At 38.5% G+C, this 16,677-nt stretch overlaps 1 protein-coding gene across 1 annotated transcript in view; it reads right to left on the reverse strand.

The window, feature by feature from the left end:
- Positions 1-16,677, reverse strand: part of CFAP95 (cilia and flagella associated protein 95) — a gene marked incomplete at its 5' end in the record, with an annotated part of 82,546 nt that overhangs the window by 11,306 nt on the left and 54,563 nt on the right. The window contains 1 exon segment of the mRNA XM_082657506.1: positions 7,559-7,616. Within this exon segment, the coding sequence (XP_082513632.1) occupies positions 7,559-7,616 (58 nt within the window).

The following is a 16,677-nucleotide window of genomic DNA, read 5'->3' on the forward strand; positions in this document are numbered from 1 at the left end:
TAGATTAACTTTCTGACCCAGCTGTTGGTGGTTTTCAGCAAGTCACTCTTTCCCTTATCTTCTTTTTAAAGCCACTGTTAGACATCCCTTCCTAGGAAGCAGGAAACTAAAGACAATTCTAGCCTTTGGGGAGTTTCTTTCATGTGACTGAGCCTAAAAGAACAATAAAAGGCTTTTTTTTTTTTTCTCAGTACGCGGGCCTTTCACTGTTGTGGCCTCTCCCGTTGCGGAGCACAGGCTCCGGACGTGCAAGCTCAGTGGCCATGGTTCATGGGCCCAGTCGCTCCACGGCATGTGAGATCTTCCCGGGGCACGAACCCGTGTCCCCTGCATCGGCAGGCGGACTCTCAACCACTGCGCCACCAGGGAAGCCCAATAAAAGGCTTTTGATGATGCTCACCTGACTCCTAGCCAAGGTGTAACTTGGTCTGGGATGATACTCAAAGTATTTATAAATCAGTACACACCAGGCAGTCAGATTAGGCAAGTTCTGGATACCCCTGGTCAGGCAGGTGTTAAACTACCAGAAGGTCCAGGCTGGGCCCACTCGGCCATGAGGCACAGAAAGCCCAGTGCCTATGGCCCATAGTATTTTAAAGGGCCCACAAAAATGTTTTCATTTTTTATAAATCAGAATTTTCAAAATGAATATAACAATAATGTGAATGTACTTGGTGCCACTAAATTGTACACTAAAAAAGGGTTAAAATGGTAAATTTTATATTATGTATATTTTACCATAATAAAAAATGCAAATGCCATTTTGAAAAACCAACTCTATTAAGTGATAGAAACTGATACTGAAGCCAGGAAATGATGTCAGTAATTTAATATCCATAAACATCTTAGGGCAGTAAACAATGGCAGCTATTATACAGAAAATTTTGCTTAAAATAGGGTACAAAAGTCCAAAAGTACTTCTCAGAAAAAAATGAGTATTGTACGATTTAGTTTTGTGTAATAACACTCATTAGTATATTGGTAATAATTTCAGGAGGCTTAACAATAACGTGGTCACATAACATGGCCATAAAATACCATAATATAGTCACAAATAGTCATAAATAGGCAAGAAGACAAAACAGTCTAAAAGTATAAAAGGAAAAAGGATAGGTAATCTTTACAAAATGCCAACGAGAGGTACAGCCTAAGAAATATATCCCTTGGGCTTCCCTGGTGGCGCAGTGGTTGAGAGTCCGCCTGCCGATGCAGGGGACATGGGTTCGTGTCCCGGTCCGGGAAGATCCCACATGCCGTGGAGCGGCTGGGCCCGTGAGCCATGTCCGCTGAGCCTGCGCGTCTGGAGCCTGTGCTCCGCAACAGGAGAGGCCACAGCAGTGAGAGGCCCGTGTACCGCAAAAAATAATAATAATAATAAAATAATAATAAATATATCTCTTTAATAAGCCTTTAAATCCAAAAAAAAATGAATATAATCCAACCTGGATTATATTTGTCTTTATAGCAATGCAGTTGTAAAATGTATTAATTTTTTTTCTTTCAGTGGAAGAAACTCAAGGCCACAGTAAATTTCCAAATAGCACAGAAATATCAATATTTTAACAATGCTATATCTGTACCAGGGCATAGAACCCCAGTGATAGGATAGGCCAATCCTACCACTGTTGGTAATATTTTAAACAGAAACAGATATCTGTTTCTTACCTACTATGAAACACTGTATCTGTTTCTTACCTACTATGAAACACTGCTTGGATCCCTTGTAATCAATTTGGAATGCATGCCAGCTTTAAAACATAATTCTATTAAAAACTTCCTCAGCTTTTTATCTCTGAAACAACTAGGATATGCAACACTTTTTGCTTTAAAGCTACTTATACGTCTGGAAAGATAATTCAATAGGCAGCTATATTTAGGAAAACAAAATGGTACTTCACACAAAATGATCAATCAGATGTACTCAAATGGCAGCTGCAGGGCTGAGAGGAGCCATGTACCTCCAAAGTGCTCCCACTGAGGGACTGGTCACTTGAATCAATCTTTGGCCCTACCTTTCTATCCTGATATATTGTAGGTTGACTTCTAACACCCATATTTAGAATCTAGCCAACACTCTGGCTTACCATTTTTTCACCTTCTCAAGTCAATGGCTCGGATTCCATTATAGAAACTCATTCCCATGACCACATCTTGGGATCTGTCATTCCCCAAAATTGTTCTACATCTGAAATATCAAAAAATTCCAGGACATTCCCTTTGCTCACTACTTCTAAATCTTCTCGCTCTCTCACTCCTTCACTACTGTCGTGCTTGTTCTTTTTTTAATTCCCTGGACCCTTCAACTTCCTGAGTTTGCTAGTCTGTGCCTGAACTAATTATTTTCCTTACTAATCCTTAGTTTCCTTACCATTACCCTCAGCTCACTTGTCCTTTGTCTCAAAGGCTCACATACCCTACAAATAGCCAGCTTTAGACCAATCTTCTGATGTAACTTCTCTGTAACTTTTCCTTTATTTTGGTTCTTTGGGAGAATGATAGGGAAGCTTTTAAGAGAAGGTATCTTTCATTGAAATTGGGTGAGTCATAATAAGTTCAGTAAGTCCCCTACATACGAACCTTCAAGTTGCAAACTTTCAAAGATATGAACGTGTGTTTGCATGACCATTCATGTAAATTAGTTCACGTGCCTGGTGTACATTGTCACGTGTGTGCATCCTCTACAAGTGGTTGTGCTTTTGTGTGCTTTACTGTCCAGCACTGTTGCTGTGCAACATGAGGAGCTTACTAATGAAGACCTACCTGATGAAATTGGAGGCCCAGAGAAAGGACGAAGAGAGACAAGAGGAAGAAGAAGTAACTGAAGAACTGAAGAGATTCACGACACAGGAAGTGGCAAGGGGATTTTCTTTATTTGAGGAGGCACTGTTAGTTTTTGAGGCACAGGACTCGAACATAGAACAGTACATGAAGTTTGCAGCAGCCATTCAGAATGCAATCCAGTGCTACTGTGTCATCTATGATGAGAAAAAAAGAGCTACTACCCAGACATCACTGGATCGTTTTTCAAGAGGGAAGATAGAATTGAATCTAGCAAGGAGCCAGAACCTGTGCCATCAATGTCAGGCATGAGTGAAACTGCAGCTTGCCCTCCATCTCCTATTGCTGACTATCCTCCAGCTCTACCATCTCCCACCTCCTCTCCCTCCTCCAGTCAGTAACTCTTCTTGCCAGTTCACTCGATGCCAGCCCCTGTATGCCGGCTGTTGTACTGTACTGCTGTACTTTTCAAGGTACTGTACTGTAAGATTTTAAATGTTTTCTTTATTTTTTGCATTTGTTTTTTATGTATTATTTGTGTGAAAAGTATTATAAACCTATTACAGTACAGTACTATATAGGCAATTATGTTAGTTGGGTACCTAGGCTAACTTTGTTGGACTTAACAAATTGGACCATGAACACGCTCTTGGAACAGAACTTGTTTGTATGTAGGTGACTTACTGTACCCAGCTTTAAGAGGTGGAGTTCTGAAGAAGTAGCTTGCAATTCTCTTTCATTTCTCTCCTTGGAAATGATTTCATAGCTTCCTAATATTCTGTATTTATTCATTCACATCTAGAGCTATGGGGAGATAATTTGCATTCTCCTTAAGACTTCTTATGATGCTATCCCACTTTATGCAATTATGAATTAAGCAAATGTAAGAGACCATAATATAAAAATTTATAAAGTCTCAATTCATGCACAAAATTTAAAATAATACGAATCAAAATATTTTAAGATTTCTTCAGGAATTGCATAATTGCAAAGGTGGTAGCCTGAGTGAATGGTGAGCTATGTTTATGCTAAGGCCACATGGTGAAGTCTCTAGCAAGTAAAAAATATTCTCCTTATTTTGTCAGTATTTTATGAATCATACATTTGTTTATGTGCACAGTAACTTCTAAGTCAGAGTTCAGTCACTATTCTGCTGTTACTTAACCATTCATTGTCATTACAATTTAAAAGATTTTTTGTATTCTATAACAATGTAATGCAAGCATTCATTAATGGGGTGCTAGAAGCAGGGCTAAAAACATGCCTCAAAATCAATTCCTTTGATAAAGAACTTAGAAGTGAATGAACAAAACTCTAAATAAAGCCAAAGAACTGCCAGCGCATGCTGCATGCTGTGCTGTTAATGTGGAAACAAGCAACATGAGAAATACTAGAAATAATGCCGAAAAAAATAAAGCACAAATATACAACACAATAGCTAAAGATTCATGCACCCTGAGAACACATCGCACATTCTTTATATTTATGCTCTTGGGGAAACCAGTCCTTTGAATTTTGTGAGTTTTTAATTACGTGCCTTACAACTTCCTTTTGTTTGGAGATGGAGCCAAAGCCCATGTATATAAGGAAATGAGCCTGAATTGCATTTTAAAATAATATATTTGTTTCCTTGTGGGTTTTCTGATTATAAACCACCATGCTTACTACATTAGAAAATGCTAAAGATGAAGAAAATCACTTAGAATTTCACCATTCACTAGTCAACTTTACTAGCATTTTGACAGTTTCTTCAGGCTTTTTTCCTCTATACTTTTACATAGTTTGGATAAAATACACATACAATTTTGTATCTTAATGTTTTTCTTGACCTTAAATAAGAAGATTTATCAAGACAGTAAGAACTATCCATGGACTTTCTAAAGGCTATAAAATATCTCATCATGTGATTATAACCTATTTAATTAGTACTGTCAGAGAAGAAAAAAACTTTCCTTTACAGTTCTAGGTTCTTCTGACTGGTCTAAGAATTAAACTGACATGAGACAGATTAACAGGAAAAAGTCTAATTTAATTTCATACATACAGGAACCCCACATACATGAGAAGGTCAGAGTCCCTACATACATAAGAGGTTCAAAGACAGAAAGGTAAAATAAGGTATACACGTCATCCTGAGCTAAGGAATGGGATAGGGGCCTGGAGCTTCCAAGAAAAGGAGGTTTCACAAGACAATAAGAAAAGCAGATGTTTGGCAATTAGACATTTGCCCTACCATACAGATGGGGCTACTTAGCTCAAATTTATCTCTGTAATAACTTTTTTTTTTTCTGGGAAAAATTCCCAGTTTAAATTCTTCTAGGTAGTTAAGGGAGGAACAGTAGGTTATCTTGAACACACAGGGTCTCATGTCTTTAACTCAAAAAAATCCTCATGCAGGAGTGACAAATTTTGGGGAGGCTCAATCTGAATCCCTAGAGCACTACACCTAATACTAAAACATTAGGTAATTTCCAAGTTTTGCTGTAATACATAATTCAATGATGAGTATCTTTGGATATAAATTTTATCCCTGGTATGAACTATTTTTCTTTGGGGAAATCCTTAGGAGAATTATTAGATCAAATAGTATCTCAATTCATATCGCCAAATTCCTTTACAGAAAGATTAAAATAATTTACAATATTCCTGGCAATAGAAAAAAGTACCCATCTCACCCCACCTTTACTCAATTGAGTATTATTATTTTAAAAAATATTGCCAATTTTATTAGCAAAAAAATTTATTGCTTTAATTCATATATTCTATTATTTGTAGATTGGGATTTTCCCTGTATTTATCAGCTAGTTAATAATAATAATTTCCTACTTTGTGAACTGTCTTTATATGACCTTTGCTCATTTCCCTAGGGTTTTAACATTTTTCCGGCCAATAGGTTTGAGTTCTTTAGGTATTAAGCATATTAATCCATAAGCCATCACATATGCTTTTCTTATGGCTTGAATGCTATTTTTTAATGAGAAGAAATAAATAAGATTAAACATAACGAAAGTAGTATCATGAACAGTTTACTTCCCTAAATTGGTTATGCCACTGTTTCAGAAAACTTGTGATTATTCTCATGTTTATACTTTCAAATAATTTTCAGAATCTTAGAGTTCTGATAGAAAACAAAATCCATTGGAATTTTTAATGTAATTATATTAAATTTATAAATTTAACTTATAATTTAGTTTTCCAGTCCCCTCAAATGGTAGTTATTCCCTTGTATTTGAGATTTCTGTCTTAGTTACCTTTGGTGTATATTTATTTATTTATTTATTTATTTATTTTTTTTAATTTTTTTTTTTTGCAGTACGCGTGCCTCTCACTGTTGTGGCCTCTCCCGTTGCGGAGCACAGGCTCCGGACGCACAGGCTCAGCAGCCATGGCTCATGGGCCTAGCCGCTCCATGGCATATGGGATCTTCCTGGACCGGGGCAAGAACCTGTGTCCCCTGCATCGGCAGGCGGACTCCCAACCACTGCACCACCAGGGAAGCCCGGTGTATATTTATTAAAAAAAAAAAAAAAAAAAATCTTAATGCCTTCAGTAACAATTTATTATTATCTTCTTGGAATCTCTCATGGTTTGCAGTCAGATGGCAGCTGGAGCTGCAGTCCAAGCTTATTAGGGTGGATGTCCAAGATGGCTTTGTCGCTCATAAGTCAAGCTCATCAGTGTTCCTTCTCATGGCCTCTCCCTCCAGCAGAGTAGCCTAGATTTCTTACATGGTGGCTCAGGGTTCCAAGAGCTGGAAGCCCTGAGCCACCATGTAAGAAATCTAGGCTACTCTAGATTAAAGAGTAATAATTACTCTTATTAAAGATAGCCTAGATTTGGCATAGGATTCCTTTTGCCACGTTCTATTGATCAAATCTGTCATGTGACAGCCTAAATTCAAAAGGTGGAGGAACATTTACCTCTTGCTGGGGAAGTGGTCTGTCCACCATCTTTGGAGACGAACTACCACATATTCTTTATTGATCTTTATTTGATCTAGAATTTTCTTCATAAAAGTATTTAAAATTTGTGTTGTTATAGTAGTTTGCATGTTTTTTCTTTTATAGCCTACTAAGCAGTTATTGCTAATATGAAGGAAAGATATTGTCTTTGATACATTTGATACATTTATTTATTTAGTAATCACCTTACTAACTGGTCTTATTCATTCTAGTTACTTATTTTAACATCTTGGATCTCCTGAGAAGATAATCATACTATCTGAAAATAAAGATTTTTTTCTCCTCTTTTTCAATAGTTAAGTCTCTTATCTATTGCACCAGTTAAGACTTCCTAAAAAAGACTAATAGGAAGCAGCCTTGTTTTGCTTTTGTATAATTGTTGTATAATTTTTAAGTACAAGTTTATTGAAGTTGTAAGCTGGACATATTTTATCAACATACATATTTCCCAGAGCTAAATTAAACCACTTATTTTCATATGCTAATACAATACAAATGAATAGAAAGGTAGGTTCTTATTCCAGATAAATTGAATTTAGGGAGGGGGACAATAAAATAAGATGAGGAAGAAAGTAATATATTTTGGACACTGCAATATTTTCTCCCTGAAATCTATAAACTTATTCCCAAAATAAATCATAACCATAAAATATTCCATTAACTCCCACAAATAGCTAATATCTCTGAATAAATATAAAACATCATAAATCTCAGCATTTGTCCTTTCTTCTCAAGCATGACTATTTACACTACATGTAAAGAATCATATTAAGTACATAAATGTTTAGAATATGGCTTTTCAGCCCTCTTATACTCACACGTGGCTGATATTCATACGGTGGAGCATATTCTTCAGCATATGTTGTCAATGCACACCTAAGAAGGGTAAGTCAGTATTTAAGAAAAGAATGACTCCAAAAGAAAAATATTTAAAAATTTTAGTAGCATATGTTTTATATGCAATAAAAACATTTCAAGGAAGATTGGCCCTAGTAAAAATTTAAAACTTTTAAAATTCCCAGGTCTCATTTATAGTGTTAACTAACACCAGCAAGGTGCCTTCCTTCAATTACTTCCAATTCAGCACCACCTACTATTCTCCAGTACTAATGATATGCTACCAACTCCAAGTCCCTAAGCTCAGGTGCATTCCAGACAAAGCATTCTCTTTTCCACTCACTTTCTGCTTCTCAAACCTTTTTGACCCTATGCCCCGTGTTCTCTGTTAGATGACAACTGAAAAATAAGAGAAGACAACCAGGTGGACTGAGATTACATAGCTTCCCCAACCTCCACCCCATGACACACATAGAACGGGTGAATGAAATACATCCTCCTCTCCCAAGTCTACAAACACAGCCAAGGGAAACCACGCAGTGCTAGTAATGAAGAGGATATTCATTAGAACGGGAGGCCATAAGCTGATGTCCCAAGACTCAAAGCTGGAGTTTGAACTGCCTATCAAGGGCAGGAGACATGGCCTTGGGTTCACAGACGGCACAGAGCTAAACTGCTACTTACAGCCAGGAGTCTGTAAAGGCTGTACCTCATATCAAAGAGACCAAAGAAACTCCAGCCATCAGACCAGAAACTTGCAAGAAAGTTTCTCTCTTTCAGCATTCAGAATGGGGGAAAAAATTATTCTCCTATGAGAAATTACAGTCCTGCTTCTGTTCCTGGCAATATTATGGGATTAGATGGTCAAAGAAACTCCTCTGAGAACTACACTCCTAAAAATATCGGATACAATGAAATTTAAACATTTTAACGCATGGCTGACCTGGTGGGAAAGCAGAGAACTCAACAAGTAAAAGAATTCAAAAATAATTAGGAAGTCAACTAGGAATGGTTATTGGGTACAGGTGCTAATATTTATCTGCTGGTAAGCACCAATTGCTGCCGGTCTTTCAAGGTGTGATTTCCAGAAGGGCAGCATTAGCATTATCTGGGGACTTGTAAGAAACGCAAATACTTGGAGGCTAACCCAGCTCTGAATTAGAAACTCTGGGGGTGGGCCCAGCAATCTATGTTCTAACAAGTACTCTAGGTGATTCTAAAAGTCTGAGTATTGGCAATTAAAAGAATAAAAATTAGAAGTGTAACTTTCAAACCAGCAAATAGGATATTATTTTCAAATAACAATCTAATAAAAAGCAGGAGAGGAGAATAAAAGAGAAAAATCAGAAGAACAAATTAAAATCATAAAAAATTAAATATCTTGCCAATCACAATGAAAGTAAAGGGACTAAACCCATCAGTGAAAGTATTTTCTCGAACTTAAATTGAACATCAAGTTGTATGATACAGCCCAACTCTATGCTTTTTTTTTTTTTTTGGTTTTTGCTTTTCAAGTATAGTTGATTTATAATATTATATTAGTTTCAGGTACAGCATAGTGATTCAGTATTTTTATAGATTATACTTTATTAACAGTTATTACAGGGGGAGAGTTCCAAGAAGGTGGAGGAGTAAGACATGGAGATCACCTTCCTCCCCACAAATACATCAAAAATACATCTACATGTGGAACAGCTCCTACAGAGCACCTACTGAACGCTGGCAGAAGACCTCAGACTTCCCAAAAGGCAAGAAACTCCCCATGTACCTGGGTAGGGCAAAAGAAAAAAGAAAAAACAGAGACAAAGAATAGGGACGGGACCTGCACCTCTGAGAGGCAGCTGTGAAGGAGGAAAAGCTTCAACACACAAGGAAGCCCCTTCACTGGCAGAGACGAGGGTGGTGGGAGGGAAGCTTCAGAGCCATGGAGGAGAGCGCAGCAATAGGGATGCAGAGGGCAAAGCGGAGAGACTCCCGCACAGAGGATCGGTGCCGACCAGCACTCACCAGCCCGAGAGGATTGTCTGCTCACCCGCTGGGGCGGGCGGGGGTTGGGAGCTGAGGCTCGGGCTTCGGAGGTCAGACCCCAGGGACAGGACTGGGGTTGTTGGCGTAAACACAGCCTAAAGGGGGTTAGTGCGTCACAGCTAGCCGGGAGGGAGTCCGGGAGAAACTCTGGAACTGCCTAAGAGGCAAGAGACCATTGTTTCGGGTTGTGTGAGGAGAGGGGATTCAGAGCACCGCCTAAACGAGCTCCAGAGACAAGCGCGAGCCACGGCTATCAGCGCGGACCCCAGAGACGGGCATGAGACGCTAAGGCTGCTGTTGCCACTAAGAAGCCTGTGTGCGAGCACAGGTCACAATCCACACCTACCCTCCCGGAAGCCTGTGCAGCCTGCCACTGCCAGGGTCCCGGGATCCAGGGACAACTTCCCCAGGAGAACACACGGTGAACCTCAGGCTGGTGCGACGTCACACTGGCCTCTGCCGCCGCAGGCTCGCCCCACATTCCGTACCCCTCCCTCCCCCTGGCCTGAGTGAGCCAGAGCCCCCGAATCAGCTGCTTCTTTAACCCCGTCCTCTCTGAGCGAAGAACAGACGCCCTCAGGTGACCTACACGCAGAGGCGAGGCCAAATCCAAAGCTGAACCCCGGGAGCTATGAGAACAAAGAAGAGAAAGGAAATTTCTCCCAGCAGCCTCAGGAACAGCGGATTAAATCTCCACAATCAGATTGATGTACCCTGCACCTCTGGAATAGCTGAATAGACAACAAATCATCCCAAAATTGAGGCAGTGGACTTTGGAAGCAACTGTAGACTTGGGGTTTGCTTTCTGCATCTAAGTTGTTTCTGGTTTTAGGTTTATCTTAGTTTAGTATTTAGAGCTTCCTATCATTGGTAGATTTGTTTATTGATTCTGTTGCTTTCTTCCTTTTTTTTATATACATATATATATTTTTCCTTTTTCTCCTTTTGTGAGTGTGTATGTGTATGCTTCTTTGTGTGATTTTGTCTGTATAGCTTTGCTTTTACTATTTGTCCTAGAGTTCTGTCTGTCCAGAGTTTTTTTTTTTTTTTTAGTATACTTTTTAACGCTTGTTATTATTGGTGGATTTGTTTTTTGGTTTGGTTGCTCTCTCTTTCTTTCTTTTTCTTTATTACTTTTTAATTTTTTTAAGTTTTAATAATTTCTTTTATTTTTTAATTTACTAATTTTATTTTTTCCTTTCTTTTTTTTCCCTCCCTTTTCTTCTGAGCCATGTGGCTGATGGGGTCTTGGTGCTCCAGCCGAGTGTCAGGCCTGAGCCTCTGAGGTGTGAGAGCCGAGTTCAGGACAGAGGTCCACCAGAGACCTCCTGGCCCCACATAATATCAAACAGCAAAAGCTCTCTCAGAGCTCTGCATCTCAACACTAAGACCCAGCTCCATTCAATGACCAGTAAGCTACAGTGCTGGACACCCTATGACAAACAACTAGCAAGACAGGAACACAACACCACCCATTAGCAGAGAGGCTGCCTAAAATCATAAGTTCACAGATACCCCAAAACACAACACCAGATGTGGTCCTGCCCACCAGAAAGACAAGATTCAACCTCAACCACCAGAACACAGGCACTAGTCCCCTCCACCAGGAGGCCTACAAAACCCACTGAAGCAACCTTACCCACTGGGGGCAGACATCAAAAACAATGGGAACTATGAACCTACAGCCTGAAGAAAGGAGACCCCAAACACAGTAAGTTAAACAAAATGAGAAGACAGAGAAATACACAGCAGATGAAGGAGCAAGGTAAAAACCCACCAGACCAAACAAATGAAGAGGAAATAGGCAGTCAACCTGAAAAAGAATTCAGAGTAATGATAGTAAAGATGATCCCAAATCTTGGAAATAGAATGGAGAAAATAAAAGAAACGTTTAACAAGGACCTAGAAGAACTAAAGAGGAAACAAACAATGATGAAACAGCACAATAAATGAAATTAAAAATTCTCTAGAAGGAATCAATACCAGAATAACTGAGGCAGAAGAAAGGGTAAGTGACCTGGAAGATAAAATAGCAGAAATAACTACTGCAGAGCAGAATAAAAACAAAAGAATGAAAAGAATTGAGGACAGTCTCACAGACCTCTGGGACAACATTAAATGCACCAACATTCGAATTATAGGGGCCCCAGAAGAAGAGGAGAAAAAGAAAGGGACTGAGAAAATATCTGAAGAGATTATAGTTGAAAACGTCCCTAATATGGGACAGGAAATAGTCAATCAAGTCTGGGAAGCACAGAGAGTCCCATACAGGATAAATCCAAGGAGAAACATGCCAAGACACATATTAATGAAACTATCAAAAATTAAATACTAACAAAAAATATTAAAAGCACCAAGGGAAAAGCAACAAATAACATACAAAGGAATCCCCATAAGGTTAAGAGCTGATCATTCAGCAGAAACTCTGCAAGCCAGAAGGGAGTGGCAGGACATATTTAAAGTGATGAAAGAGAAAACCTACAACCAAGATCACTCTATTCAGCAAAGATCTCATTCAGATTCGATGGAGAAATTAAAACCTTTACAGACAAGCAAAAGCTGAGAGAATGCAGCACCACCATACCAGCTTTACAACAAATGCTAAAGGAACTTCTCTAGGCAGGAAACACAAGAGAAGGAAAAGACCTACAATAACAAACCCAAAACAATTTAAAAAGTGGTAATAGGAACACACATATCGATAAATATTATAAATGTAAATAGATTAAATGCTCCAACCAAAAGACATAGACTGGCAGAATGGATACAAAAACAAGACCCGTATATATGCTGTCTACAAGAGACCCACTTCAGACCTAGGGACACAAACAGACTGAAAGTGAGGGGATGGAAAAAGATATTCCATGCAAATGGAAATCAAAAGAAAGTTGGAGTAGCAATTCTCATACGAGACAAAATAGACTTTAAAATAAAGACTATTACAAGAGACAAAGAAGGACACTACATAATGATCAAGGGATCAATCCAAGAAGAAGATATAACAATTGTAAATACTTATGCACCCAACATAGGAGCACCTCAATACTTGAGGCAAATGCTAACAGCCATAAAAGGGGAAATCGACAGTAACACAATCATAGTAGGGGATTTAACACCCCACTTTCACCAATGGACAGATCATCCAAAATGAAAATAAATAAGGAAACACAAGCTTTAAATGATACATTAAGCAAGATGGACTTAATTGATATTTACAGGACATTCCATCCAAAAACAACAGAATAAACTTTCCTCTCAAGTGCTCATGGAACATTCTCCAGGACAGATCATATCTTGTGTCACAAATCAAGCCTTGGTAAATTTAAGAAAATTGAAATCATATCAAGTGTCTTTTCCAACCATAACGCTATGAGACTAGATATAAATTACAAGAAAAAAATACTGTAAAAAATACAAACACATGGACGCTAAACAATACACTAATAAATAACCAAGAGAACACTGAAGAAATCAAAGAGGAAATCCAAAAATACCTAGAAACAAATGACAGTGAAAACACAACAGCCCAAAACCTATGGGATGCAGCAAAAGCAGTTCTAGGAGGGAAGTTTATAGCAATACAATCCTACCTCAAGAAACAAGAAACATCTCAAATAAACAACCTAACCTTACACCTAAAGCAAGTAGAGAAAGAAGAACAAAAAACCCCCAAAGTTGGCAGAAGGAAAGAAATCATAAAGATCAGATCAGAAATAAATGAAAAAGAAATGAAGGAAACAATAGGAAAGATCAATAACACTAAAAGCTAGTTCTTTGAGAAGATAAACAAAATTGATAAACCACTAGCCAGACTCATCAAGAAAAAATGGGAGAACACTCAAATCAATAGAATTAGAAATGAAATAGGAGAAGCAACAACTGACACTGCAGAAATACAAAGGATCATGAGAGATTACTACAAGTAACTCTATGCCAATAAAATGGACAACCTGGAAGAAATGGACAAATTCTTAGAAAAGCACAACCTCCAGAGACTGAACCAGGAAGAAATAGAAAACATGAACAGACCAATCACAAGCACTGAAATTTAAACTGTGATTGAAAACAAAAGCCCAGGACCAGATGGATTCACTGGCGAATTCTATCAAACATTTAGAGAAGAACTAACACCTATCCTTCTCAAACTCTTCCAAAATATAGCAGAGGGAGGAACACTCCCAAACTCATTCTACAAGGCCACCATTTCCCTGATACCAAAACCAGACAAAGATATCACAAAAAAAGAAAACTACAGATCAATATCACTGATGAACACAGATGCAAAAATTCTCAACAAAATACTAGCAAACAGAACCCAACAGCACATTAAAAGGATCATACCTCATGATCAAGTGGGGTTTATCCCAGGAATGCAAAGATTCTTCAATATATGCAAATCAATCAATGTGATATACCATATTAACAAACTGAAGGAGAAAGGCCATATGATCATCTCAATAGATGCAGAAAAAGCTTTTGACAAAATTCAACATCCATTTATGTTAAAAACTCTCCAGAAAGCAGGCATAGAGGGAACTTACCTCAATGTAAGAGAGGTCCTATATGACAAACCGACAGCCAACATCGTTCTCAATGGTGAAAAACTGAAACCATTTCCACTAAGATCGGGAACGAGACAAAGTTGCCCACTCTCACCACTATTATTCAACATAGTTTTGCAAGTTTTAGCCACAGCAATCAGAAAAGAAAAAGAAATAAAAGGAATCCAAATTGGAACAGAAGAAGTAAAACTGTCACTGTTTGCAGATGACATGATACTATACATAGAGAATCCTAACGATGCTACCAGAAAACTACTAGAGCTAATCAGTGAATTTGGTAAAGTAGCAGGATACAAAATTAATGCACAGAAATCTGTGGCATTCCTATACACTAATGATGAAAAATCTGAAAGAGAAATTACGGAAACACTCCCATTTACCATTGCAACAAAAAGAATAAAATACCTAGGAATAAAACTACTTAAGGAGATAAAAGACCTGTAATGCAGAAAACTGTAAGACACTGATGAAAGAAACTAAAGATAATACAAACATATGGAGAGATATACCATGTTCTTGGATTGGAAGAATCAACATTGTGAAAATGATTCTACTACCCAAAGCAATCTACAGGCTCAATGCAATCCCTATCAAACTACCAATGGCATTTTTCACAGAACTAGAACAAAATATTTCACAATTTGTATGGAAACACAAAAGATCCTAAATAGCCAAAGCAATCTTTTTTCTTTTTTTTTTTTTCAGTATGCGGGCCTCTCACTGTTGTGGCCTCTCCTGTCACGGAGCACAGGCTCCGGACGCGCAGGCTCAGTGGCCATGACTCACGGGCCCAGCCACTCCGCAGCATGTGGGATCTTCCTGGACTGGGGCATGAACCCGTGTCCCCTGCATTGGCAGGTGGACTCTCAACCACTGCACCACCAGGGAAGCCCGCCAAAGCAATCTTGAGAAAGAAAAATGGAGCTGGAGGAATCAGTCTCCTGGATTTCTGACTATACTACAAAGCTACAGTAATCAAGACAGTATGGTACTGGCACAAAAACAGAAATATACATCAATGGAACAGAATAGAAATCCCAGAGATAAACCCATGCACATATGGTCACCTTATTTTTGATAAAGGAGGCAAGAACATACAATGGAGAAAAGATGGCCGCTTCAATAAGTGGTGCTGAGAAAACTGGACAGCTACATGTAAAAGTATGAAATTAGAACACTCCCTAACACCATACACAAAAATAAACTCAAAATGGATTAAAGACCTAAATGTAAGGCCAGACACTACAAAACTCTTAGAGGAAAACATAGGCAGAACACTCTATGACATAAATCACAGCAAGATCCTATTGACCCACCTCCTAGAGAAATGGAAATAAAAACAAAAATAAACAAATGGGACCTAGTGAAACTTAAAAGCTTTTGCACAGCAAAGGAAACCATACACAAGACCAAAAGACAACCCTCAGAATGGGAGAAAATATTTGCAAACAAAGCAACTGCCAAAGGATTAATCTCCAAAATTTATAAGCAGCTCATGCATCTCAATATCAAAAAAACAAACAACCCAATCCAAAAATGGGTGGACGACCTAAATAGACATTTCTCTAAGGAAGGCATACAGATGGCCATGAGGCACATGAAAAGATGCTCAACATCACTAATTATTAGAGAACTGCAAATCAAAACCACAATGAGGTATCACCTCACACCAGTCAGAAAGGCCATCATCAAAAAATCTACAAACAATAAATGCTGGAAAGGGTGTGGAGAAAAGGGAATACTCTTGCATTGTTGTTGGGGATGTAAATTGATACAGCCACTATGGAGAACAGTATGGAGGTTCCTTAAAAACTAAAAATGGAACTACCATACGATACAGCAATCCCACTACTGGGCATATACCCTGAGAAAACCAAAATTCAAAAAGAGTCATGTACCACAATGTTCATTGCAGCTCTATTTACAACAGCCAGGACATGGAAGCAACCTAAGTTTCCATCGACAGATTAATGGATAAAGAAGATGTGGCACATATATACAATGGAATATTACTCAGCCATAAAAAGAAACAAAATTGAGTTATTTGTAGTGAGGTTGATGGACCTAGAGTCTGTCATACAGAGTGAACTAAGTCAGAAAGAGAAAAACAAATACTGTATGCTAACATATATATATGTAATCTAAAAAAACCCAAAAAACAAAAAACACATAGTTCTGAAGAACCTAGGGGCAGGACAGGAATAAAGACGCAGATGTTGAGAATGGACTTGAGGACACAGGGAAGGGGAAGAGTAAGCTGGGAGAAAGTAAGACAGTGGCATGGACTTATATATACTACCAAACATAAAATAGGTAGCTAGTGGGAAGCAGTCGAATAGCACAGGGAGATTAGCTCGGTGCTTTGTGACCACCTAGAGGGGTGGGATAGGTAGGGTGGGTGGGAGACACAAGAGGGAGAAGATATGGGGATATATGTATACGTATAGCTGATTCACTTTGTTGTAAAGCAGAAACTAACACACCATTGTAAAGTAATTATACTCCAATAA

Source organism: Grampus griseus (assembly GCF_964374135.1).
Source record: "Grampus griseus genome assembly, chromosome: 6".
NCBI lineage: Eukaryota > Metazoa > Chordata > Mammalia > Artiodactyla > Delphinidae > Grampus > Grampus griseus.